This window comes from Miscanthus floridulus, chromosome 6, assembly GCF_019320115.1.
Source record: "Miscanthus floridulus cultivar M001 chromosome 6, ASM1932011v1, whole genome shotgun sequence".
Classification (NCBI taxonomy): domain Eukaryota; kingdom Viridiplantae; phylum Streptophyta; class Magnoliopsida; order Poales; family Poaceae; genus Miscanthus; species Miscanthus floridulus.
In genome coordinates this window covers 109,000,636-109,027,446 of record NC_089585.1, presented here as the reverse complement: position 1 = coordinate 109,027,446, position 26,811 = coordinate 109,000,636, and the positions used below count along the sequence as shown (strand labels likewise).

The following is a 26,811-nucleotide window of genomic DNA, read 5'->3' as shown; positions in this document are numbered from 1 at the left end:
CATTGTACTTGTACTCTTATAAATTGGTCGGTTTTGCGACAAGCTGGTCGGACTCTTTCATCAAGATCTGATGGTACCCAGAATATGCATCAAGGAAGCATTGGGTTTCGCACCCCAAGGTTGAGTCAACTACCTGATCTATGCATGGCAAAGGAAACAAATCCTTCGGGCACGTCTTATTGAGGCTCGTGTAGTCAACACACATTCTCTATTTCCCACTTTTCTTTTTTACCAAAATGGGATTGGACAACCACTCTGGGTGGTATACTTCCTTGATGAAACCGACCGCTAAGAGCCTAGCGATTTCCTCGCCGTTGAGCCTCCACTTCTCCTCGTTGAAGCGGCGTAGGCGTTGTTTGACTGGCTTGGAACCCGGCCTGATCTTCAAGGCATGCTCGATGACTTCCCTCGGAATTCTCGGCATATCTGAGGGTTTCCATGCAAAGATATCTCGATTGGCGTGGAGGAAGTCAACGAGCATGCCTTCCTACTTGGGGGAGAGGGCAATGCCGATATGCACCATCTTGTTAGCAGGGTTGTCGGGGTCGACAAGGACCTCCTTGACGTTCTCTGTAGGCTCAAAGGATCCAGCCACCCACTTCGCATTGGGTGCTCGTTCAGCGATGTCCTTCCCAATGGTTGTGAGCTCCTCGGAAGCTAGGGTTGTCAAAGCGAGCTCGTAGCTCTTGACCTCGCACTCGTAGGCCCTCTAGAAAGAAGTGCCAAAGGTGATGACCCTGCATGGGCCTGGCATCTTGAGCTTGAGGTAGGCGTAGTTGAGGACAACCATGAACTTCATATAGCATGGTCATCTCAGGATGGCATGGGAGGTTCTGTGGAACCCAACCACTTTGAAGGTGAGGGTCTTCGTCCTATAGTTGGATGGAGACCCAAAGGTGATGGGCAAATCAATCTGACCAAGTGGCACGGCCTGCTTTCTAGACATGATGCCGTGGAAAGGTGCTCCGGTCGGCCGAATACGCGCTCGGTCGATGCCCATGGCATCGAGCGTCTCAGCGTACATGATGTTGAGGCTGCTGCCTCCATCCATCTGTACCTTGGTGAGCCGCTTCATACCGACAATAGGGTCAACCACGAGTGGGTACCTACCTCGGTGTGTGACGCTATTCGGGTGGTCGGATCAATCAAAGGTTATGGGACACCCTGACTATTTGAGAAAAGTGAGCGTGGCGGGCTTAGCTTCATAGACCTCTTGGTGCGCGAGCTTTTGTCAATGCTTGGAGTCATATGTCTCCAGCCCACCGAAGATCATGAGGCAGCCATCCGGCGACAGAAAGCCATCTTCCTTTTCTCTAACATCGTTAGCTTCTGCCTTGGGCTTCTTCTTCTGCTCCCATTTCTTGGAGCCACCGGTGAAGAAATGCTTCATGAGGGAGCAGTCCTTGTACATGTGTTTGACGGGGAAGGCGTGGTTTGGGCATGGCCCCTTGAGCGGCTTGTTGAAGTGATCGAGGGTGCCCTCAGTCGATGCTCGACTGGATTTTTGCTCAGTGGTGGCCACGAGTGAGCCTACGAGCCATTTTCTAGTTCTTCTTCTTATTCCAATGGTCGGAGGGGCCTTCGTCAGCGTCCTCGTCTCGCTTCGCCTTGCTTCTAGAGCGATCAAAAATTGCTCCAACCGCTTCCTCGCCGAAAGCGTAGCTGGTCACAATGTTGAGGAGTTCCTTGGTAGTCCGTGGGCCCTTATGTCCCAACTTATGAACCAACGACTCATAGGTGGTCCCTAATAGGAAGGCTTCGATGACGCTGGCATCGATGACATTGGGAAGCTCATTGGACTACCGGGAGAAGCGTCGGATATACTTGCGGAGAGTCTCTCCTGACTTCTGTCGGTAGTTCTTCAAGTCCTAGGGGTTTCCAAGGCATGCATAAGTGCCCTAGAAGTTTCCCATGAAGATTTGTTTTAGGTCTGCCCAACTTTGAACGTGGTTGGGCGGAAGGTGCTCTAGCCATGTTCATGTCGAGTTGGCTAGGAACAAGGGGAGATTGTGGATGACAAAGTCATCACTGACCGCATCGTCGGCCTAGTAGGCGAGTCGGTAGTCCTTGAGCCACAAGCCGGGGTTTGTTTCCCTGAAGTATTTCGGGATGTTACTCGGTGAGCGGTATTAGGGCGGGAGCGCCGCCTTGAAGATATGCCAATCGAAGGCCTAGGGCCCCGTTGGTTTTGGACTATGACTCTGGTCCTTGTGGTTGTAGCGTCCACCCCGTCGAGGGTGGTAACCACGGCTAGTCCCCTCCCCCGCATCGATGTGGGTACACCAAGTGGGTGTCGAGTGCGTTATGGTTGTGGCCGAGATGCTGCTACACCAAAACCATGATGCATGGCCTACCACCATGCGGTGCCTGGTGGACTAATGCGTCCTTATCGGGTCACACTGAGGGCATACGTTGGCTGGTGGTGAGCTCCCATCGCCGAGACAACGAGCTCTTGGCCTGCTGCGCAGCCGCACACTCGAGCAGCGTGCGAATCTCATGGTGGGCCCGTTGATCCTCGAGCAGCGTAGGCCCCAAAAGCCCCCTAAGCAAGGCTGCCACACCATTGATGTTCTGGCTTGCCCAGGCAAAGTGTAGGAGTGCTTGATCATCCTCGATGATCCTCTGGTTCTCGTTATGGGCCATGGCGCATGCGCGTCCCTAGTCTTAGTGGCACTCGATCTCATGATCGAGCTCCGCGCATTCCTACTCGAGCTAGAGTCGCACTTCCTCAAGCTCTAGGTGTTGGGCCTTCAGCTGCTCCACCCGCAGGCGAGGTGGGGCTCCTACATCCCCCTTGACCTCATCGTTGAGGTCATTCATTGAGGTAGCCTCCTCCTCGTGGATGCTTTTGACGTGTCCCTCGGGGGTACCTGTCATGAAGCATTCATGAGAGGGGTGATGGCTCCCCCTAGTGGAGTCAGAGCCAGAGGGCGACTCTAGCTCCTCTACGAGGAGATCATAGAAAGACTCCACGACGTGTTCGATCACCCCCATGAACTAGTCATTCATGGGGGATGGAATCATGCGTTGCACCACAAGGTGGCCAACGGTCTCTGCGGCATTGTGGATACCAAACAGGAGCACTGTCGGGACGCTGTGGATGAGGTATTCTAGAGAGAGCAACTCTCCCTTGGTAAGCTGCGCCATGACGTTGGTGAACGAGAAGGTGAGGTGGCACAGGCCCTCCCGAGATGGTTGGGGTCCTAGGAAGACACCGAGCTTACGCTACAACCTCCCGTAGTTGAAGTCGAGGAGCTGGCCGCTCCTAGGGGCGCGAGCCTCCGGCACATGCAGCCGTAGCTCCTCAAGCGCCTCGGTGATCGCATCGAGGACAGTGGAGTGGAGGGGTTGAATGATGATGGGCGCCCACGCCAGCTTTCCCTCCATCATGATGATGAAGTCCAGGTCCCCAAAGCACACATGTGTGCCCGGGATCTAGCTGATATCGTGACTAGCCATCCAAGGCCTGGTGTTGATATCGAGACACGCAAAAGGCCCCTACCTAGTGCGCCAACTGTCGGTATTTCGAGTAAACACCAACGAGTAAATTTGTATGTTGCGCGTCTGACCTGGATGGTGTGCTAAGAGGACATAAGGATTATACTGGTTTGGGCCGAATATCCCTATGTCCAGTTTTGGGCTACACGTGTTATTAGCACTGAGTTTGTAGTAGGGGGTTATAAACTGGCGAGAGAGGAAGGAGCTCCCAAGTCTCTATGGTTCGATTGCTCGATGCTTCTACTGCTCGATCTATCGATCGATCGACCTCTTTGAATGGTGCCCTGCCTTCCCTTTTATAGACCCAAGGGGAGAGAATAGGATACCAGAGACCGAGAGAAGGGAAGAGGGAAAAAAGAAAGAGAAATAAGGCTCCTAGGGGTGTGCCATCCTCCTCTTCACGTGGGTCCCACTGATCCTGTAGATTTGTGGTGGCAGTGGCGTCGCACCGGGGTCCTATTGGCCGCTACAGCATACATTCGGGCATCGTGCGTCGTTCTTGTCTTCCATCCCATCCGAGCGGACAAAATGGTTAAAGGGTCTCCTAACAGAGGCCATATGGGGGGATGGTGGTACAGTGCCAGTCAACTAACATCGGTTGACTGATGTTGGACGGTGGTCAGGTAGGGAGTTGGCAGCACAGTGCTGACCTATTAACATGGTGGGTGATGTGAGTCTCCTAGCATGGCCTTACGTGACTGCTAGTCGTATCAGGATGCACCTGAGACGTGCTCCTAGGCATGCGCCTCCATGTCATAGTGGTTGAAGTGGTTTGGGTCCCACCCTGGGGCCACTACTTTTGTCTGGCGACAAATCTGCCCCCTAGGGAACGGGCGAGGCGGAAATCCTACCCTAGGGGCCAGGTGAGACGAAATTCGGCCCTCAGGGGTTAGACAAGGCAGAGCCCTCCCCGTAGGACCAGACTAGTAGGAGCCCGTGCCCTGGGGTTGGAAGAGTTAGAGGCCACGCCTTGGGGTCGGACGAGGCGGAAACCTCATCCTCGAAGTCAGAGTCCACGCCTTGGGGTCAGACGAGGCGGAAACCTCGTCTTCGGAGTCGAACGAGGCGTGGCCCGGCGCCTAGGGGTTGGATGAGGCAGAAACCTCGTCCTCGGAGTCGGACGAGGCCGCAGTTGCGTCCTTAACCATCAGATGAACTGATGTGACGCTCATTAATCCTTTGGCTCGGGTACCCGGATATAGATATCCGACATGCAGCGTCGCCGCCGGGAGAGGAGTTGAGGAGCGCCGCTGCGAGCTCGTGCCACCGCACCGCTGCTGGTAGAGGAGGGGCGTGCGTTGCTAGGAGACGAAGAGCAACACAGAGAGGCCACACCCGCTCCACCATGCCCAACCCGCATCGCCACGCCGTGCCCAGCCCGCACCTCCGTGCCGCTCACGACGGAGAGAGAGTGAGAGAGTGGAGGAGGGAGGGGAGCCATTGTGCGCCTGTGTGGGGGCGTGAGGGAGGCGCGCCGCTGTGGAGTCGGAGGGAGGGGCACCGCTATGCGAGGGTGTAAGGCATGCAGCGTGACTTAGGGAGATAGAGGTGGGGATGGAACTTAGGATTTGTTGTGCTCGCGATATATACTAGGAACCCGTTACCAGGCCTAGATGGGCTATATGGACCACTATTAATCGAGGCGGGCCGTATAATGTGACCGCCTCGGTTAATGATTAACCGAGTACATTAACCGAGGCGGTTGCGTTAGGATAACTGCCTCGGTTAATCGATATTAACCGAGACGGGCAAATAAGGTTGCCCACCTCGGTTAATGATTAACTGAAGCGGTTGCTGGACCGGCTGCCAGCCACCCAATAGCGAAGGTGGGCAACCGGCCCGCCCACGTCCGAGACAGTTTGTTAAACGCCTTGGTTAAGTTTTTGTGTAGTAGTGACTGTTTGTTCGACATGTCCCGCTCTCGTCAAACTATCCATAAAAACACGACAGACACGATCGATAGTGACTGACTTTGGCAATTCTAGACTTCTGAGTTTTGCAATTAGGATTTTTATGAAGATTATGCTTATGATGCTGATGCTTAAAAATGCAATGATGGGTTGTGAAAGGAGTCAAAATAGGACAGAAGAATGCATCGGTTGCATAGGGGTCTATTTGGCATGACTCCGTCAGCAGCTTCTGGGGAGGAGCCATATCGAACACTTTGGAAGGAGAAGTTGTTTTCTTATGAACAAAAGAGGAGTTGGAGCCATTTGGGGTCTAGAGGAGCTGCAATTTGTGGCTCCTTCTCAAGTGTTTGGTGCTCCTCTGGAGAAGCACTTTGCAAAGGAGCCATGCCAAAGAAACCCTAAATGTAATGATATACTAGCTGCAACTAGTTTTGCTCTATATATTAATTTGGGTTGCAAAATGTACCATGGTTTTTTTAAATGTTTCATGAGTTCTCAATTGGATCCTCGAACTAAAAAAAGTCACTATGTAGGTCCTCAATCTACTACTAATTCTCATTTGGGTTCTTGAACTTAAAAAGTGACCATGTAGGTCCTCATTCTGCTGTTGTGCCTATATGGCCATGTCGATTAAAGTTGTAGAAAAAAAACGTCCTCTTCATCTCTCTCCCCTTGCAATTCCTAGTTCCCTCTCTTAAATCCACCTCTCTTGGTCTATCCCATGGTCGTTGAGTGTGCGCCTATGGAGCGTAGGTGTAGCTGCAAGGCTAGTAGGTGGTGCAGGCGCAAGGCGGGCGCGGGAGCGACGGGAAAACCACATTCATGTTGAAGGGAGTGGACATGGTGGAGGTAGGGGAGGGAGTGGTGTTTTCCGCAAGTTTCATCAAGCCTCATCCATGCTGGCACAACCACATAAGCATATAGAGGTGATCTGGTAGGATTTGAACCTCTACTTGGACGCGACATTAGTTGAATGACCTAAATCGTCACTTTTAGACCCAGGTGAGTATTCATATGTATAGTTGATTGAGGATACAGATGGTTTTTTTTTAGTTTGAGGGGTGAGAATCCGTAAAAAATTGGGGCTCATGGTACATTTTGCTCTAATATATATATCCGGGTTGCTTAAAATTTGATATCTAGATTGCAACATGCTGCTGATTCGAGCACGGCAGCTCGCACTTGGCAGTCTCCATCGAATCTACCCCTCCCAACAGGCAATAGCTTGACACTTGTTCCTTTGTTTACCTATACGCTCTACGATCCTTCTCGTAACCTATGTCCATATGCTGGGAGCACATGTTATATACAGTACAGATCAACAGGTCAGGAACGCGGGTCGAATGATCGATCGGATCATTAGTTACTTTGATTGATGACTCATTGAGATCACGCGAGCATGGACATACGTATACGTACATAATCACTACACGAAACACGTAAACAAACAGACACCAGTAATAACAATCTTCAGACGAACTCATCCTCCATTTCCTGCATGGACTTGCCGGCCGAGGCGATCTGGCGGTTGGACGTCATCTTCTCGGCCACCATGAGGCCCTTGTAGCTCCGTATCTCCGCCCACTTCTCCTTCTCCAGCCTTTCCATCTCCTCCTTCCGCTTCTGCCAATTCAGTGATCGTTAGACGCCATACATAGCCTCGCTGTTATATTTATATAGGGGAAAAAAACATGCACAGTAGCTCTCAAGAAGAAGGCTCAGATATCAATCAATCATACCTTCTCTTTCAGCTGCATCTTCCTCTCGGCCTTTTCTGCTGCATTTGATGCCTCTTTCTCGGCTGCACACAAGGGAAGAAAGATTATTAACGTGCATCTGCCATGCATGATGCATGGTGTACATTACATGGGCAGATCAGCGTCTATGTAAGCACCTTTCAAGTCTGCTCGGCGTTCTACCCGCGTTTTATTCAACCTGTTGATGATCTCGTTGACACGCTTCTCGACTGTAAGCACATGAACCTGTCAATCAGTAGATAGCTAGTGTGAATTATCAGGTGTCAGTATTCGCAATGCGTGATCCCAAACTAGCTACAGGCACAGGATGATCTAAGAAACCCCAAAAGGATTCAAAAAATCTGTCCAGCCAATATGCTAGCTATATCTAGCCCTACAAGAAATCCAAAATGCTTTTCCAGCGAGATATATGATGCAAAAGGTTGGATTGGATGCAATAATGTAACATTTGAACATGATTAAAGTGCTACAACAATCAGACAAGTGGTCTGCCCAGATACACCTTTAGCAGCACTGAGGTGTTTCCTCACCTTCTCCCTTTACAATATTAACCAATGTGTTTTTTTTTTTTTCTTCATTCGAAATGAGACCCAACTCTGCATTATTTGAGAAGACTTGTTCAACGAGTGAAAAAAAAGAGGATGCAACGACATTGTCGAAGCGCAAAAGGTGAGCGTTACAGTGACAGACTGAACTCTACTGTACTATACACTACTAGGCATGTTCGCTTGAACTTATCAGCTAGAATTTACAGTATTTTTCTTTTACAACGAAACAGCTTCAGCCGACTTATCATTCGACTTTAATACCAACCGAACATGTCCTCTTCTCTCTCCATCTGCGTTGCAGTATCAAAGAATGCTCTAGTAAATAGACTGATGAATAATTTAATTCTATTTAGCACAAGCGCATCGAATTAGGTGGATGGCACGTGGGACCGTTCTCCCACCTGGCCGAGGATACGATACGAGTCCCAGATTTGGAGGGAGAGGGAAAGGGCAAAAAAAAAAAAGGTGGGATATATACGAACAGTAGTAGTGATGACTGATTACCATCCGTGGGTTGTGGAAGCCAACTTGGCCGACATCCATGGATGGGGACTTCTTGAGATTAGACCAGGGCGTGTAGATCACCTCAACGTTGTTCATCTTGTTCCCTGCACAACAAGCACATGCAGAGAGAGCCGCGTCCAATTCAATCGCTGACAACGTTTTCATGATCACGAATAATCACCATCGGCCAAATCAATATACGCGCCAAGATAATTGAGTGGTCCCGTCCCGTGTGCAGCTCGCGCCAATAATACACGAGAGAGAAAGAAAAGGCTCTCTCCTCAGTCCTCTCGCTGCAGGAAAAAGAGAGGGGGAGAGATCGACCGGTCGATGGGGGAAAAACTAGAAAAGATTCCCGCCGCCGCAACATGCAATGTGAGCTGAGGCAGGGGAGTACCCGACAGGTCACACCGTATTCTATTTTGATTCTCCCACGGGGGAGAGCATAACTGCAGATGCAGATACTCAGGCTGTCTCCACGAGACCCACTGGGAGTCCTAAATTTAAAATGGATTTTCAATAGAATATCTATAGTCTTTAAAAGTATTTTATATAGAAAACTTATTTTAGATGTTAGGTGAGGTATAACTCAAATCTGGGTATTCTCTTTTTTGAAGACCTATTTATAGAAATAGTTTTTTTTGTCTTATCGTTGGAGAAGACAAAAATGAGTATTGAAACATTTGCATGTAGCGCTATCAAACATATGGAATGAGTCGATTCTTGAAGACAGGCTAAATGGTCTTTACTAGGAAACCTAGCTACGCCCATGAATCTTCGAGCTTCTCTCGGGTACTCTTTTTCTTTTGCTCTTTTTTCTTGAATTTGCATGATTTATAGTACTATCAGAAACTGTGAATTATTTCATGCCATCATTATTCTAGGTCGTCATATGAAAAAACACTGGCGGTATCTAAGTTTTGTATCCTTCAAAAGTGAGTGTTGCTCTACGTCTACTAGCAGCTAGCCAAGGAGGGAAAACTACACTGCTAAAATTGGCACGTACCTTGAATGGAATGAGCCTTTACGAGCTGTGCGCAGTCCTCCAATAAGCCCTCGCTGATGGTATCTATGGTCTCGCCTTTCTTTAGCCTCAAATAGACGTGTGCCGAGGATACCTTGTCCACATGGAACCTGCAGGCGCACCCAACATAGTATATTTTAGTGAGCTATTTTAGTAACTCGTTAACCCGTAAGTATATATGCTTTTGTTTGGTTAATTAGCCGAGCTATAGCAAGTATATACTACAATTCTTTTCATCTCGATTAACGTTGCCAAATACTAAAGCGCTCCAAAAACAAGATATAATACATCTCCAAGCTTGCTATATATACAAGGTGCGTGTGTGAGGACGTGAGGTCCCCTGGAGGCCACTAGTCGTCGTCGTCGTCGTAGTACTCCTGGATAAGATTTAATCACATAGCCAGCGCCCAGCAGTAAGCAAACAAAACGACTTGTACAACCGACAGAACGCGGCCAGAGGCGAGACGACGACGATGGACGTCCGACTTGGTTTGGTTTGGTCGTATCTATTGCATTGGTAGGCCGGTAGTTGGGGCGTTGGGGATGGGATGTCCACGCCAGCCTCGTCAAGGCCCAGTCACGCGTCAATCTATCCGCTCCTCGCCGCTCGCCCTCCCAGTACAGAGGAGAGCCTAGCTATTTCACCGCCGCGACACCACGTCCACGTGCTTGCCGTCACCGGCGCCGGCCTGCCCTCGCCCTCGCCTGTGGTCTCCATCTGGCTGCTTCCGCTCTGCATGCGCTAGCTGTAGCACAATGCTGCCTCTACGTATCGAAAGGGCGAGCGAGACGCGCGCGCGCAGAACACGCGTCGCGGTCGGAACCACCATTGGATCGCTATGACTAGCTAGAGCGTCGTCGCGAAGAAATCAGAGGCCGGGACCGGCTCCGCCGGGATGGAAGAACGAGCTAGCTAGCGACGTACCAGACGTCCTCGGGGAGGCCGTACTTGATGAGCTCCTCGTTCTCGTTCTTGTCGGCGCCCATGTAGATGGTGTAGTCGCCGGCGTCCGGACGCGCCTTGAAGTAGACCACCATCGTCGCTCAAACAACTCTATCTACCCTCTTCTTCTTCTTCTTCTTCTTCTTCTTCAGACCGGCCTCTTTATCTCTAGCTAGCTTCTACCAGCCTACCGGCTACCGTCTCTGGACTCCACCGGCGGCTGCTGTATATACAACGTCTACGTGTATATTCAGGTGTAGCTCTGTCGCCGCGGCAAATAAAGGCTAAAGGAGCAAGCAATCAAGAAACTGCAAGAGGGAAGGGAAGCAAGTAGGAGGTTGGGTAGCAGCACTACAGCAGGCAGGGAAGGGTGCGGGGGGGCCTGTGCGGCAACGAAACAGGCGAGGGGCAGACAGGGGCGGGTATATAACGGCGTCGGGGGGGGGGGGGGGGGGGGGGGGGGCGGCCGGACCGGGTCTCGCGGCGAAAACGCCGAGCTAGCCTCGCAAGGGGCCACGGCCGAGGAGTCGTCTTGGCAGTCTTCTCACGATGGGGGGTTGGGCCTCCACGTGGAAACACGATGGATCCGATTAAAAAATTGCGGCGTGGCCCCCACTTGGGGGGCCTTATCCCTTCGCCACTTTTGCTCTCGTTGCTCTCCCCGGCCCCTCCACTCTCGCTTTCGTTAATGTTAATCCCTCTTAATTATTATTTATCTCTCTTCGGCGGCACCAGCACCAGCTCCCCAGCCTGTGAAAGGCAGAGAACCCCTGGTAATCTCGCCTGACCTGGGCCTGACATGGCAAAGCGGTTGGGGATAAACTACCCGAGTTTTTTTTTTTTTTTTTGACAACAATACTACCCGAGTTGACCTCCATAGGTTCTGTGTAACGGAAGCAATTGGTGGCGCCGTCAAAGCGCCGGATCTTTTGCGAAAACGACGCCCGCTCCGGGGGGAATTTTTTTAACACTTTTTTAAACTAATTTTAAATCTAACGAACACTTTTGGCCGCGCCTATTGCCATGACGCGGTTGTGGCACGGCGGGAGGCTGACGTGGCGACGACCGGAGCGCTGACCGGTGACGTGGCAGGGTCTACCGCTCCACCGATCTTTGCGTGGCAGTGACGCGCCATAGCCCACGGCACGGCAGGATCAGATAAATAACGCCCGCGAGCCGCCCTCCCTCCCGCCTGCCCGCGAGCCGCCCGCCCTCCCTGCCCGTAGCGCCGCCGCGCCTACACGCCGCCCACCTCGCCTGGCGTCGCCTGCCGCGTCTGCCGCGCCACGCACACTGGCGCGACACGGACGCCCTTACTGCAGTTCAACCCTCGTTGAGGTGAAATTTGGTGCCTATTTCTTCGTAATCAAAACCCTCGTACCTTCCCTATCCCTTTATATTAATCGTTAGCCATTAGATTGAGAGATTCTTTTAAAATATACTTTAGCCGTTAATTTATCTTATATTGTATTATTATTTATATACTTAAATTGTTAAATTTCTTACAATGTATTATTAATTATAGCGAAAACAAATGTCTAATTAAAAAGCACGTGGAATATAAATCTATTTATGTGTTTTTTGTGCACTAGACATACGTATATATAGCGACAAATTTGGTTGGTTGAGTTTTTATGATTTAAATTGTTATATGCTTGTTTTCTTACCTGGAAATATTAATCCAAATGATCATTTTACTCAATCATATATTGAAAGCACTATAACCTCTAAAATCATGCACAACATCATCGATGTCGTACTGCTATAAGTCTATCGTAGCATTGTGCGAAAAAAATAGATAGCTTGTTTACCTGTAAGTACTTCGATTCACTATATTCTTCGAGACAGTTACATATGATGAAATTATTAAAGGCTAATTCATTATCGTGTTCAATGCAGCAATGGAACGGGCATGATACATTCTCTATAGCTCTGTATATCTAGACGGAAGCAGAGTTAGTTAGAGGGAATGCGAGGCGCAAATACAGAGAGTACACGGACGGTCTTGACGTCCTGACACGGCACCAGGTTACGCTCTCTTTACTATCATACATGTGTCTTGTTCGATGTACACTATATCACAACCTAACTCAATTACGAAATGCTCAGGTGCATTAGTGTCCTTGGGATGCTCCGGAGCTCGAGTACTATATGAGTCATGTCACTAGGGATGAGTCAGACGAGTATCACTGCAACGTCCCTCTTATTTTCTTCCACGTGGTCGAGATTCACTTGCCCATCAGGGTCTGCAGACAGTTTAGAAGAATGGCATGTTACCCACCACTGCTTTACTCCACCAATCAAGAATTGTACGGGTGCGTTATCGATTAATAACAAAGCTACAATTAGAGATGTGTGTGGTACAACTAACATCGTTTTGTTGCGGGTACGACCATAGGAAGAGGTACAAGACCAAGGATTGGCGCGTGATACACAACGCGTAAATCCACTTGTGGCAGAACAGGGAACGACAGTCGGTCCATGTGGGTCCCTCACACGACCAGCACACCTTCGATGAGTACCTGTGGTAGCTTCACAGGTCTACGAGGACATATATCAAGCCTCCGTACACTGAGGATGCGATTGACGATGACTCAGAGGAAGATGTGATCGAAGATGTGTACGACGTTGCCACTAGGTAGGACACACAACTACAGAGAGCCTTGCTTCAAAGATACGTTGTAAAATACTCAGAATGATATAATTTGTTATCTATTTGGTATTAAGTTTGTGTACTAAAACTATCCAACCGCGTTTCTATACCCAGGCGACATAATTGTCAAAGATGTCCAATGAAGCAGCGTTTTGGCTTCACGAGTCTAGAGGATAGAGGCTAGGCGTTCTCGAGGCTTTTGTGGAGGTAAACATAAACTTATCAGTTCCGGAAATGTATCTTTAGTGTATATGTGTTTGGGAAATACACTAACTTTAACGTCTATTTATGCAGAAGGTGAAGCGGAACTACAGGAAGCTAGCTCAGAAAGCTGAGCTGCATGGACACTCCTTGGGTGGAATCGGCAGTCCCGGCACGGTTGGGTAGCACGTCTTCTGGCTCTTTGAGGACACCAGCCGACTCTTCTCAGCCGGTGACAGATGCCACTTCCACAGTGCGTACACCACCACATCATAGCGCCGGGAAGGACCCTACAACCGAGGACGACGATGACGACGACGACGACCCCCCGGGCTTCCGCAGACAACACCACCAGTGGGACGATTGACCGCAGGACGAGATCGGCATGTGTCAGCTAGGTGGTACCCCGCTTGGTACCCAAGAAGCCTCACAGGTAGTAGCAAAGGTAGTTTCTTTAAATACGTAGGCTCCATGAACTAACGATTATAAAGATTATATGTAATCGTGCATATCATATACTTGCAGGGTACGAGTCGTACGCACCGACAATACGACCACACCGATGTTGGCTACACTTCCAATGTGTTGCCAACAAATCCGAAGAGACAGAGGCGTCCGAGGGATCCTTACACTCATGGGTCTTAGTTTGTTAGGTCGAACGAATATTGTCGTCCGAAATTTGCAGGCTTAGTTGGTTATGTTATGTCGAACCAATGAAAATGTTATGTGGCAGCTTGTCAACTTGCGCACGGACTTTATTTATTTGCTTCATATTCGTTTCAATGTGTCGCGGCAGCACTACCGGCGAGATTAACTAGCAACTAGTTCGGGAACCGGCAGTCTCAGCGTATCTCGCCGCCGGTGGCCGACGTCTTGACCCCGATCCTCCCGATCTTGGTCATCGCCGCCACGAAATCGCCGAAGAAAACACCCTGGTTGGACGCGCAGTAGTCGATCGTGCTGCGCGACCTCATGTTGGACTAGCCTAGAGCACCTGCTCGGAGCCTACCGGCGAGGGGTCGAGGGAGGCGAAGGCGTTGGGGTCGGAGCTGCAAGTGTCGTTCAGTTGCGACGCGAAGCCGGGGTCCATGGTCGCGTTGCTGCCGATCCTCATCGACAGCAGCCGATCTTCTGTCTGCGTCCAGGTCCTGCCGCGCCGTGGTACTTGGCACGGCAGTGCCGCGCCGTGGTCGGTGGCGCGGCAGACCCTGCCACGTCACCGGTCAGCAGCCCTGGTCGTGGCCACGTCAGTCTCCCGCCGCGCCACCATGCATGGCGTGGCACAAACATTTCGTCGCGCCATGGCAATAGACGCGGTCAAAAGTGTTAGTTTGAAAAAAAATAATGTTAGATTTAAAATTAATTTATAAAAAAATGTAAAAAAAATCTCTAGGGGACCTCTTCTCCTCGCCAACGGGGGCGTGCAGCGTGCTCGCCTGCTTGCCCACACACAGGCCACAGGCCCACAGCTCTCATCGGGCCGTCGGGTCCGTTCATAGTGATTTCATAATTACCGTGCAGTTTGAGTTTGCCATGGTACAACGAGCACAGCGGGCCGGGGTCGGGGTGGAGTGACCACTGCCGTCCGTGCCCGGCGATCTCGGTGCCGTGCGCCTGCCATGCCGGGTGCCGGGTGCGAGCCTGCAAAGTGGAAGCAACGCTCAGGGGTGAAGTGACCACTGACCGGAGTTTATTCGATTTCGCCCAAATGGAGGGATGGCCCCGTACGACCACGAGCGGGCGCCCGGCGGGGGATGCATGGTTCTGCCGTCTTCTGCGACTGTGGCCTGTGGGGGGATCATCTCATCGATCCGACTCACCACGGCAGGAGGGCAGCGTTCCAGCGCCACGAAACGTGGGGAGACGGAGATGCGGGGCGCGGCGCCGGGTCGGCCGCTATCGTCCCGTCCGACGCAGCAGCGCCTACGAGCGGCTGATGATGCCCGCCTAGGCGAACGCGATTCGCTCCATCCGTTCGCGTCAGCCTTTCGGCACTTTGCATGATGCATCGCAGTATTTTTGGATCGGCGATCCAAAGGTACACCGGCCTGAAGGACGATAGAATCGGAGGCGAAAGGAACAAGCAAAGGACAGCCTATCAGATTATATGTTACGAACAGTGGCCAAATTGGCCGTTAAATAAGAGTGGCCGATTTTTTGTTTTTTCAAAATTCAAAGGAAAAGGGTCGATCGCACGGATCGCATCACCGATCAGGCGATCACCCAGTTAGATGAGAAGATTATCGGTAAAGAAACCCACGTGAAACTCGACGCAAGAAATGCTGGGAATTTTTGGATAAAAGGGAGCTCACATAATGCTTATCCATTATTAAAGGATTCATTGGTTGGTGTTCTGTTTGGTCGCGGCATTCAAGTGGGAATGAATGATCGGCTGTTCTATTAAATTTTAAACTCTATTTTCCTCTTACCATTGTCAAAAAACACCTGCCAGTTTCCTTGGGAATGACCGTGGCATATGCCTTGCCATTGCATCCAAATCCGTTTCAGGGCTTGGGCCCAGTTTAGTTCCAAAAATTTTGGCAAAATGGGCACCGTAGCATTTTGTTGTTATTTGGTAAATAGTGTCCAATCATAGTCTAATTAGGCTTAAAAGATTCGTCTCGTGGATTTCGTCTAAACTGTGTAATTAGTTTTATTTTTTATTTATATTTAATGCTTCATGCATACGTCCAAAGATTCGATATGACAGGGAATGTGAAAAATTTTGCAAAATTTTTTGAAAAATTTTGCAAAATTTTTTGCAAACTAAACTGGACCTTGTTTGAAATGGAGGAGGAGAAAACAGGGGGAAACAATGATCAAGGGTACGGATGTAATAGGAAAATAGGGGATTGGAGAAACACAAGAAATACGTAAAAAGGTGGTGTTTGTGAAACATAGAAAACAAACGGAAAAAACACAAAACAGGAGTATGGATGCAATAGAAAAATAGAGGATTGAAAAAACACAAGAAATACTATGAAATGGTGTTTGGAACATAGGAGTCATAAGACAGGAATAATTAAAAATAAGAATGATAAATGATCATTTAACACCATGATTTTACTATCGACTAGCATATATAATGGTGATCATAAATGTGTAGTATCTCGCACTGGTTCATGAACCTAGTCCAAATGAAATACAGAAACATGGCATTATACAGGAACAGAGGAATGCATGTTTAATGGTTGATGTGACCTCTAAAGATCATTGGCCAAGAATAGCCTGACGATCTTTGGGGTCCGGCTACTGCCCACCACCACATCGACAGTGTCAGGCACGTATACCTTCATGACAAGGGTTTCAAGGTCATTGTGACATTCTTTAGTAAGGCCCCGTTTAGTTGCCAAAAAATTTTGCATAGTAACTGTCACATCGAATCTTGTGGCACATGTATGAAGTACTAAATGTAGACGAAAAAAAAAACTAATTACACAGTTGGTCGAGAAATCGCGAGACGAAACTTTTGAACCTAATTAGTCCATAATTAGACACTAATTATCAAATACAAACGAAATGCTACAGTGAGCCAAAATCCAAAATTTTTTGGATCTAAACGCACCCTAATTGCAAACAAACAAGGTGGTGTGCACAGAAACCGAAACATAAACTGAAGGCTTCGGTTGTACTGCAACCAACTAGCACTGGCTGAAGTTCTAGTCATGGGAGAAATTTCTAAACGATTTTATAGAGTTAACATCATAAACTAAAACACAAGAATCAGCTCCACGATAGAGGGCAACACTAGGACTCTGAAACCTTTCCTGTCTAGCAGTATCCCATATCTGCATATATAGAATGTAGAATGTCATAAGCGGCAATCAGAACTAACCATAACCCTGAAATGCACAAATGCAAAGGGGAAATTTGAATGCTTGGGAATCGGTAAAAGCAGAACAGTGGCAAAATAATTTTCTCGGTAAAAAATTGTCCAGACATCCACTGATAACAGAAATTCGGCTTCTCATGAATGTATATGGCTGCAGTTCACTAGTGTTAAATGATCTAAATAACAGAAATTCGGCTTCTCATGAATGTGTATGGCTGCAGTTCAGTAGTGTCTGCTATCTAGCATTTAATTATCCCTTGATGACAAAACTTCTATACTAAATTTTAGCAAAAACAAATCAGAAAACATAAGAATCCAACAATACTGTAATCTTGAAGTTAAAACTTACTCCTGAATCACACATTTTAAACAAATCGCACCTAGAAATTCAATATACAAATTTAGTGTGCCTTACACAGATAACTTGTTCCAAGCATCCATGAGCAAAAGGAGGTCCGTGACTAGTTGTTCTCACAAGGAAGCGTGACTAGTCTCCAGCTAAGGCCAACAATTGATGGAGTCAAGTGTACTACCTAAAAAGTGAAGAGCCTGTCCTCCAATAGCACCTCGGTGAGGAAATTAGCACCGGTTTGGCCTTGTTCTGGTTGCTAAACTTCTTATTCACATATCTAAATTTACTGAGATCTAGGGTAACCCTAGGCAGCGCATCTCCAGGAGGCCGCGCCTCGCAGCCCGCCGCCGCCACCGCCGGCGGCGGACCCCCTCCCCTCCCTTCCCCTCCCTGCAACTTCACCGCCTGCAACTCCCATCACCTCCACAGCCCTGGCTTGCCCCAGATGCGCCGTCGCCAGATCCGGCGCTGCCGCCCCCCTCCCACCGCCGGTCTCCAGCCCGGCTCCAGCGGCTCCCAACCCCTCCCTTCCCTTTCCTACTCCCCCCGCGCCAACTTATCCCTCCACCACCTCAGCCCCTGCCTCCCCCGGTTGCGGCCCACAGACGCGTGCGGGAGCAGGAGCCGTGACGCCACCGTCCGAGTCGGACGCCCGCTTCCAAGGGCCGCCGGAGCCTTGATCTCGTCGTCGCCCCCTCCCTCGGCGTCCATGGCGACTTGGGTCCACCGCTGCTGGTTGAGGCACCGTCGACGCCGCTGCCGCAGGGGAGCCATCCGGCCCAGCATCACCCGTCCAGCGAGGAGCCCAGATGCGGCGCCGTCGACGGAACTGACGGCGGGTCTCGCGGGGAGGCCAAGCGGCCACCGCCTCCGTCCGCGGGGCCTGCGTCGTCCACGCCGGTCTCCCACCTCTCCCCGCTCGCGGAGCCCTTCTTCCCCAGCGGTGCCTCCGGACGCCTGAAGGCCATGCGCTGGTCCGAGGACTCCATCTCCTCCGACTCAGAATCCGACTTCTTCCCACCCATCGTTACCCAGGCCTCCTTCGCCGATGTTGTCCGCAGGAGCTCTCCCGCTCAGGAAACCCCTAGGGCGGCAAGGTCCAGTGCCTTGTCGCCCACCCGAGCAGCCAGCGAAGACAGCACGCAAGGTCGACGGCAGGCATCGTCAAGGCCGTAGGAGACGCAGGCGCAGGAGGAGGTTCCCTGTTCACCGGCGGCTGGGACCTCGCGGCGAGGCCAACCAGGGCCCAGCGGAGTGCGTCCCTGCCCGCCAAAGATTGGGCGCGTGTGTTCCGCTGCGGAGGAGGAGGAGGCGCATCTCGTCGCCTGACGCGGAAGGGTGGCGGAAGGTCCTGCATAGGCAGGCGGAACCAACGCCTGCTGAGCGCGCCGCCACCTTCAAGCCACCTCATCGGAGGCGCATCGTGGAAGCGTTGCGAGATAGGTGCCTAAACTGCTTGTCTTACTCTCACCGCATCGCCACGTGCCGCTTGCCTCTGCGATGCCTGCGATGTCGACACATTGCTAGAGACTGCAAGCGACTACGCTCGCCGGGCCACAACCGGGTTGGCCATCCCAATCCGGCATCACTCCCGCAGGGGGTTCGGGCAGCGCACCCAAGGCGCCTGGGGACGCAGTCACGGTGAGGCCGACAAGACGGAGGTGAGCACCGTGATGCTTGTCCAAGATGCTGAGCCAGCGAAACAGTCCGAAATCACCGATTGTTGGGTCCTGCTCCATTTTGAACAAGATCCATCCTCTCCATTCGAGTTGATCGTGGGAAGACAGCCTGCCTCGAATCCGATGGTCCTTGAGGCAGGGCTGCTTAGCGGTCATCGTGGCGCAACAGAGCAGCCTGGAACAAAGCCACCTATGTTCGCAGACTGTTGGATACCATCCAGATTTGAGCAAGACCCAACCTCCCTTGGCGAGGCGATCGCTGGAGAGCAGTCGGCCTTAGATCAGATGGTTCTAGAGACAGGGCTGCTCAGTGGTCCCCGTGGCGCAACAACCCCTCCCTCCGGTGTCCCCGGCAACGGCAAGGACGGTCGTCCGTCCCTGAGGTATGAGGCGACCAGTGATGCAGCGCCAACCACGACGGGACAGGCTGATCATGCCGGCGCATCTGGCGACCAGGAGGGGACGGAGGTCCCACCGTCCTCACCATAGAAGGCACACACCACGGCTATGCTTTTGGCTCAGTGCATGGATGCCGGACCGTAAGCTGAGGCGGCCGGTGGCACGGCAACGGCCGTCGTTCAGGCAACCGACGAGCTGACTGCTGAGGGCACGTCCACACTGAGGGAGGCCGCCAAGCGACTGTCCAGGTTCATCGAGGAGGTCTAGATAATGAGACAGCCACCTCTCATCAGCTCCCCCGCCTAAGCAGAAGCCAGCACCAAAGCAGACTACTCTGCCCATTCGGAGCAAACGGATTGCTGCTCAGCAGATGGACCACATCCCGACGTCCAAACATGGGGAAGTTCTGCTCATGAAGAAGATGGGGACCCTGGCACCTTCGGCGCCGATTTCCTCTGCAGCCAAAGTGTTCGTACGATTCGTACTTCCAGGGCACCCTATCGGAAGCAAACGTCGAGGCGCTTGATGCGTTGTTCCTAGCATCTAGGGCGATGGCTGGTGGAGCATCGCGGTCTGGTACTTTAGCTAGATCGTAGTCTAGGTTGATCCCAATGGATCCCAAGGTTGTCATAGTCAAAATATAGTCCCTTTGAGATAACCGTCGGGCCGGGAACGATCTCTATTGTATTTCAAACTTCTACCTTCTTAATACAATGATACGCAATGCTCTTGCGTATTCGAGAAAAAAGAAAACGCATGCAAAATCTTACGTGAAAACAAAAAGGAAAATCGTATTTCATGATTGTGGCAAGAAATCCGAAGGAATTGGCTTGCAAATCGAATTGCAAGATACTAATTCATCAGCGAAGTTTTCCTGGCCCTAAATCGAATTGCAATATACTTACTTGGTAAGAATCAAACTCACTTAAGTTTGACTAAGTTTATGAAAAATAGTATCAATATTTAAAGTCCGAAATAGGTATGTTTTTAAAATATATTTCATGATAAGAGGTTTGTTACAGTGCTACTTGTGGAATTTTTTTCGTTAATCAAAAGTAACTAGGGGTAATTTGGTCATTCCAGTGGCTCTCCGCCACCTGAAGCCGCAGGGGGCTCACCGATGCCGACGCCCGCCTGTTCGGGCATCACCCCCACCTATCTGGAGGAGCTCGCCACCGACCATTTGTACGGGCCACCACCTAGGATCACCGCCAGCCACCTTCACGAGCTGTGCACGGCCCTGGCAGTCTGCAGGTCATCCGCTTGACCGGTAGGGGCTCGGTAGCCTGCCTCCTGCCGTCGCCAATCTGTTGCTGCCTGCGATCTGTCACCTGCCTGCACTTGTCTGGCCTAGTTCCAGATAAGTGCAATAACGTGTTTTCGATTTTTTTCTTTGCTTGTAACAAATTCAAAACTTAACTTTTAATTACCGGGGAGCGCCAATAACGTGCATATACAATTTACAACTTATAAACCTCCACTCACCCGGTCTAAAAAATGCATGAATCCGAAACCACAGAGAAGTACCAAAAAGAGAGAGAGAAGCAAAATTCAGTACCACAGCCTTGACTCGCGCATGTACACGAACGAAACAACGAATTCACGATCCACTCTAGCCTGACAAGGCGCCAAAAAAAATGCCGGGTGTCAGTGTGTTAAGGCTGGGCGCGTCTGCCGGTGGTGCGCCGGCTCATCCTCTCGGTGTCGCCGGCCGCGCGCCTGCCGTGCCCCTGCGCGCCCGCGGCCACCTCGCCCGTGTCGCCCGCGCTGCTGGCCGTGTACTCACTGGATGGGTTCAGCCCGTACTCGCTGGTGGGATCGCTGAACTCGCTGCTCGAGTACTCCGTGATGGTCCCGGTCCCGGTGCTCCCTCCCGCGCCCGGCCCGAACGCCATCCGCCTGAGCCGGTTGATCTGGTCCGTCGTGCCGCCGCCCGACCGCTGCATCGCGCTCTGCCCTGGCATCACGCCAGCGTTCAGGTCCTCCACCGACAGCTCGCCCTCCAGGTACCGGACGATCTGATCATTTGGGAGCGGGAAACGAGTGTTAAGGCTTGCAGCCACGGCTGCATCCAGTGTGAGACGCTCTGGAGCAGGAGTCTTATTACCTGGCTCATCCGCGGGCGAGACCGCGCGGTCTGGCGCACGGCGGCCGCGGCGCATGCGACCAGCCGCGCCATGTCGTACGCGTCGTAGTTGCTCTCCAGCCTCGGATCGATCAGCTCATCATAGTTTTCCTCCTCGACAGCTCTTGTCAGCAATGGCCTAGCCTGTTTGAACAGAAATGGAAGAGATGCTTCATCACTCGTTGCCGTTGCATATGGAATGGGGAATCAACGTGATGCTATTATAAGCAGTACCGATATTTAGTTCACAGTCATAACTCATAACTGAGTGGTGGTAACTAATTTAGGCAAGCAACTTCTGGAGTAGGACTTGAAGGACACCGTAACATGAATCACAGAATGTTACAACAACATAGCATTGGGTCCAAGAAGGGCCACTCACCCAAGAGACCAATGTCTCAGGCTGATACTCTGAAGATGTCATGATTGGCTTCCTCCCAGTGATCAGTTCCAGAAGCATCACGCCGAAGGAGAAGACGTCGGACCGGTCGTTAACTTTGCCTGTTGCAGCGTACTCTGGCGCCAGATATCTGAAAACAAAAGGAAAAGACAGCACAAATTCAATCTCATGTCACTAAATGCACCGGTTCATGTGTCAGCAGGTTATGATATATGTGGGCACATTGCTGGGTGTACCAACATCACAGAACGATTTACCCGAAAGTTCCCATTACGCGTGTAGAAACAGCGGTGACTTCAGCTGCTTGGTATTTGGCCAACCCAAAATCTGCAACCTGTACCAAAAAAAGTGCACCTTTCAGTTAAACATGCAGGCAGGCAAGCTAAAAGATTTTCGGCTGTTAAGGTCTACCTTTGGCTCGTAGTTGTAATCCAGAAGGATGTTCGCAGCCTTGATGTCACGATGGATGATCTTAGGATGACCTGACAGCAAACAAAAAATCAGCCCATTTTGTCAGGGACAGAAGCTTCAAATATTTCGCGGGGAAAAACAGAGGGCAAGAGCCAAGAACTCACAGTCTTCGTGCAGATAGGCGAGGCCCTTCGCCGAGCCGACCGCGATCTTCCACCGCCTCGGCCAGTCCAATGTCGGCCTGCCACTCCCTGAGATCAGGCTCCAATGTCAGTCAGACCCAGTCGCAGCCAAAAAGTTTCGATACAGCCATCGGTCGCACGGCATTCAGGAGATGGGGTTGCATTTGGCGAGAGCGTCCGTACCGTGGAGCTGGAACTCGAGGGTCTTGTTGGGCACGTACTCGTAGACGAGCAGCCGCTGTTCGCCGTAGAGGCAGTAGCCGACGAGGGAGACGAGGTTCTTGTGGTGCACGCGGCTGATGATCTCCACCTCGGCGCGGAACTCGAGGTCGCCCTGCCAGCTGCCTGCCCGCAGCTTCTTGATGGCCACCTCCTGCCCGCCCACCGTGGCGCGGTACACGTGCCCGAACCCGCCCTGCCCGAGCAGGTTCGCGTCCGAGAACCCGTCCGTCGCCGCCGCCAGGTCGTCGTACGCGAACGTGCCGCCCGTGATGGCCGGCGAAGGGTTCAGCGGCGTCATCGGGGACTCGGACGGGCCGCGGCTGCTCTGCCACGAGTGCATCAGCGGCGGCGTCGAGGATGGCGTCGTCGACGGCGCGTGCGACATGTACGGCGGCGTCACCGGACGCCGCGGGTCGTAGAGCTCGCCTGGTGTGCCAGGGACAAGAAAGAGCAGAACGATCGGTGAGTCCAGCAGCGTCTAGAGAGCAGAAGTGGCGCGAACGCGCACCATCTCAGCTGCGTGCGTGCAAACAGCTCGCCATCCATGGGAGTCGCGAAGCACGCCGCATGAGCGAGCGCGATGCCACCTCGCGTCGATGTGACCGTCACCCGCGATACGCGGAGGGAATTATGGCCCGTGGAATTGCGGTTTGTCACCACGGTCACCACGCTAATGCTGGGATGGGGCTCGCGTTCGGCGTCCGAACTCCCGAGTCGCGACGCGTACTGTCGCATCAACGTGGCCACGACGGAACATTACTCTTGTTGATCGCACGCATGCCAAGGAACAAAGGCGACCGCGTTGTATCTGTACATAGGCCCGGTTCGCTGGGCTGAAACTTGGCTGAAATTGACTGAAAACACTGTTACGACTGAATTGTTGGGAGAGAAAAACACTGTTCCAGCTAAAAAAAACAAATCGAATATGGGATAAGCCGAACGCGACCATAGAGCTAGGAGTTGGGGGTGCTATCTGAGGGTGGCTCATAGTAGGGTCTGTTGGCACGATCCAAAACACGACACGGCACGAAATATTTTAGGCTATGCCGGTACGATACGAATACGAGGGCCCTACCGTGCTTAGGCCCTGTTCGTTTGGCTGAAAATACTATTTCGGCTGAATTGTTGTGAGAAAAAATACTTTTCAAGCTAAAAAAAAGCCGAATAAGCCGGAATATAAGGTAAGCCAAACGGGGTCTTAGAATCTCGACACGACGGGCTACATGGCCCGGTCTGCGTCTTGGGTTATGCTTGGGCTGGCACAACACGAAAATGGCACACAGATACTTCTACAACTATACAATATAATTTTTTAACATTTACTATACTACCTCTTATCTAATTCTTGAATAGATTATAAAAATCATTAAACTGTCATTAAAATAATACCCACAAGATATATATTTCATACCACGAGAGAAGAAAAAAAAACTAGTAAAGATATTTTAAGGGGCGTGCTTAGGCTAGCACGATCCGAACATGTGTCGACGTGTTACGGACCAGCCTGTTCGGTAGGCCGTAAACGATTGTATATGATTGTAGATTATAAACTAAAATAATATTTTTTTATACCAAACTAACCAAATCAGTCAACAATAAATAATTCACGATCCATGCCAGCTAGCCAAACGTGCTGCGTATTTGGGCCGAAGAAAAGATTCACCGTACGACACGGCCCGAGCCTCCCCGTGCCTTGCTAGGCACTGACCCGATGCGGCAGGAAGCACGAGGCCCAAGTCCCACCTCTATCTGTACATACGCGTGTACGTACCTGGCAACCCCTGAGACGGCGGCGGCGACCGCCGCCGGCGTTTCCTTCCTATGAAGCAGTAGATGAGCCCGACGGCGAGGCCGAGCAGGACCACCGCCGCGACGGCGACGCCTATGCCCACCGCGGTGCCGTTGCTTGACGACTTGGAGGGCGATGGCGACGTTGGTGGTGTTCCTGTCGACGGGGCCGGCGGCGGAGGTGGAGGCAATGACAGATGTGACGGCGGAGGCGCGGGTGACGCCGGGACGCCATTAGGGGGTGGAGGTGAAGATGGTGTTGGTACGCTCGCTGGTGGAGGCGGGGACGGCGTCACCGGCGGTGGGGGCGACGGAGATGGAGGAGGAGGGGACGGCGTTGGCGTGGGCGGCACCGGCGCGGGAGTCGGCGGTATCGGCGATGGCGTGGGTGGCACCGGCGCCGGAGTCGGCGGCTGCGGCGATGGCGTGAGTGGGACCGGCGCCGGAGCCGGCGGCGATGGCGTGGGCGTCACCGGAGCCGGTGGTGAAGGAGATGGCGTAGCCGGCGACGTTGGCGCTGGAGACGACATGGCGCCGCCCCGCTCGCTTGCGGTGGTGCGGCGCGCTTGTGCAACGTTTTAGTCGCCCGCCCTGTTACCGGTGGACTACGCCCAAACCAACACCAGCGAACAAGCGAAGACCGGGGCGCGAACGCGATATCTATGTGCTGGACCTGACCTGGACGCGTTGAGCCAGTCAGAGCTTCCAAAAGAATTGGTAAATCAAGTGGTAAAAAAAAGTTGGAACCATATTGGTTCGGTTTCTCCAACGGTTTCTAAAATCTCGATTAAAAAAAATATAGAAGATAATTTTGTATCAAGAATCCTGAATTATTTGCAAATCACCATAAGTCCTCAACCACTTTTATACTTTTTTTTTTCTCTTATATATTTGCATCGGAAAATATTCTGATGGATACGCATGTATATTCTCATGCTATGGGGTCGATTTTTTTCAAGTGTGGAGAGATTGAAAGTTGTTGGAGAATATTTTTTTTTCAATCTTGCCAAAAAATAAAGATGGAGACGTCCTAGATTAATTAATAGATCTAGCAAGTTAACAGAAGAGATAGTAACATTAAATCCCAACAGTCCCTTATAATAATTTTTAAATGATTTTGTATTGGGAACCTGAGCTGTTTCTAACCAACTAAATATTTTTAAGTAGTTTCTTTGTCTCTTGTCGTTTTCTCATCTAGAGGCCTTTATTTTTTTTAATTTATTTATTCGTCCAAATTAATCCGATCTTCCAATGAAAACGAAGAAATGAGAGCAGAGTCCCTCTCAACTAAGAAAACTTACGAGTTGGAGTGGATATTTAGCAATATTTTATTTTTAAGTGATATTTTACCAAACTGTTGGAGGGTATCTTTTTTCTTTTTTTGCTAAAAATTAAAAAAGATTTTATTTGACGCGCTTAGCCGTGGGGTGTTTTTTCTGCTTGCATTGGCCGTGCACAATTCTTACCTTCGCTTGCCGAAGCGACAGCAGCAGCAGCGCGCGTGCGCCGCGACGTGCGCTTAATACGAACGGGTCTTTTCTTCACTTTTTTTTTTATTTGGGGGTTGTATAAGATTGACCGCGCAAAAGTCAGTCAGGGCTTGATGCTACATTTGCTCCGTAGAATAGAAGTCCTGTTTTGTTTAGGCCATGTTTGCTCGGAGGAATTCTGGAGAAATTTATGAGAGAAAAATATGATTTTAGACGAAAAAAACGGGGTTTAAGGACATGGACGGAGCCTTAGTGTTTCCATTGAAAGAGCCCTAAACTGCTAAGGGGGTGTTTGGTTCCTACAGGAAAATTTTAGTCCCTGTCCCATCGGATGTTTGGACATATGCATGAAGTATTAAATATAGACGAAAAAAATAACTAATTGCACAGATTGTGGCTAATTTGTGAGACGAATTTTTTAAGCCTAATTAGTCCATGATTTGACAATGTGGTGCTACAGTAAATATGTGCTAATGGCGGATTAATTAGGCTTAATAAATTCGTCTCGTAAATTAGTCTCCGTCTATATAATTAGTTTTATAATTAACTCATATTTAGTTCTCCTAAATAACATCCGAACGTCCGATGTGATATGGACTAAAATTTAGTCCATAGAACCAAACACCCTCTAATTATAACTAAAACGTGTTTGGCAAGAGCTTTCGACGGCAGGTAGCCAGCGCTAGGTACACGGCAACCGAAGTTTGTGAGTGTATAAGGGGGTGTTTGGTTTCATGGACTAAATTTTAGTCCATGTCACATTGGACGTTCGGATGCTATTTAGGAGAACTAAATATGAGTTAATTATAAAACTAATTACATAGATGGAGACTAATTTACGAGACGAATTTATTAAGCCTAATTAATCCGCCATTAGCACATATTTACTGTAG

General features: G+C 50.7%; 2 protein-coding genes across 2 annotated transcripts; both read right to left on the bottom strand.

Annotated features, from left to right (window-relative positions):
• Positions 1-6,682: 6,682 nt before the first annotated feature.
• LOC136458994 (uncharacterized) lies at positions 6,683-10,588 on the bottom strand. Its single transcript, XM_066458897.1, has 6 exons — positions 10,167-10,588; positions 9,224-9,351; positions 8,218-8,321; positions 7,303-7,390; positions 7,148-7,209; positions 6,683-7,031 (listed from the first exon to the last, which is right to left on the bottom strand). Exons 1-6 carry the CDS (start codon positions 10,277-10,279, stop codon positions 6,879-6,881), a joined length of 648 nt encoding a protein of 215 aa, XP_066314994.1. The 5' UTR covers positions 10,280-10,588; the 3' UTR covers positions 6,683-6,878.
• A 10,076-nt stretch (positions 10,589-20,664) lies between these two features.
• Positions 20,665-25,063, bottom strand: LOC136458993 (proline-rich receptor-like protein kinase PERK2). Its single transcript, XM_066458896.1, has 8 exons — positions 24,412-25,063; positions 22,602-23,066; positions 22,401-22,487; positions 22,237-22,307; positions 22,083-22,159; positions 21,808-21,955; positions 21,408-21,569; positions 20,665-21,318 (listed from the first exon to the last, which is right to left on the bottom strand). Exons 1-8 carry the CDS (start codon positions 24,956-24,958, stop codon positions 20,956-20,958), a joined length of 1,920 nt encoding a protein of 639 aa, XP_066314993.1. The 5' UTR covers positions 24,959-25,063; the 3' UTR covers positions 20,665-20,955.
• Between the last annotated feature and the right edge of the window lie 1,748 nt (positions 25,064-26,811).

What these genes read in the sequence shown, in the direction of transcription:
- LOC136458994 (XM_066458897.1), bottom strand. Translation starts at nt 10,279, where the DNA reads ATGGTGGTCTACTTCAAGGCGCGTCCGGACGCCGGCGACTACACCATC. An exon ending in GGCCTCCCCGAGGACGTCTG is followed by an intron (nt 9,352 to 10,166) that starts GTACGTCGCTAG and finishes GTGCGCCTGCAG; the next exon opens with GTTCCATGTGGACAAGGTAT. An exon ending in GCTTCCACAACCCACGGATG is followed by an intron (nt 7,391 to 8,217) that starts GTAATCAGTCAT and finishes ACTGATTGACAG; the next exon opens with GTTCATGTGCTTACAGTCGA.
- LOC136458993 (XM_066458896.1), bottom strand. Translation starts at nt 24,958, where the DNA reads ATGTCGTCTCCAGCGCCAACGTCGCCGGCTACGCCATCTCCTTCACCA. An exon ending in GCCGTCTCAGGGGTTGCCAG is followed by an intron (nt 23,067 to 24,411) that starts GTACGTACACGC and finishes CTGGCACACCAG; the next exon opens with GCGAGCTCTACGACCCGCGG. An exon ending in CGCCTATCTGCACGAAGACT is followed by an intron (nt 22,308 to 22,400) that starts GTGAGTTCTTGG and finishes GTTTGCTGTCAG; the next exon opens with GTCATCCTAAGATCATCCAT.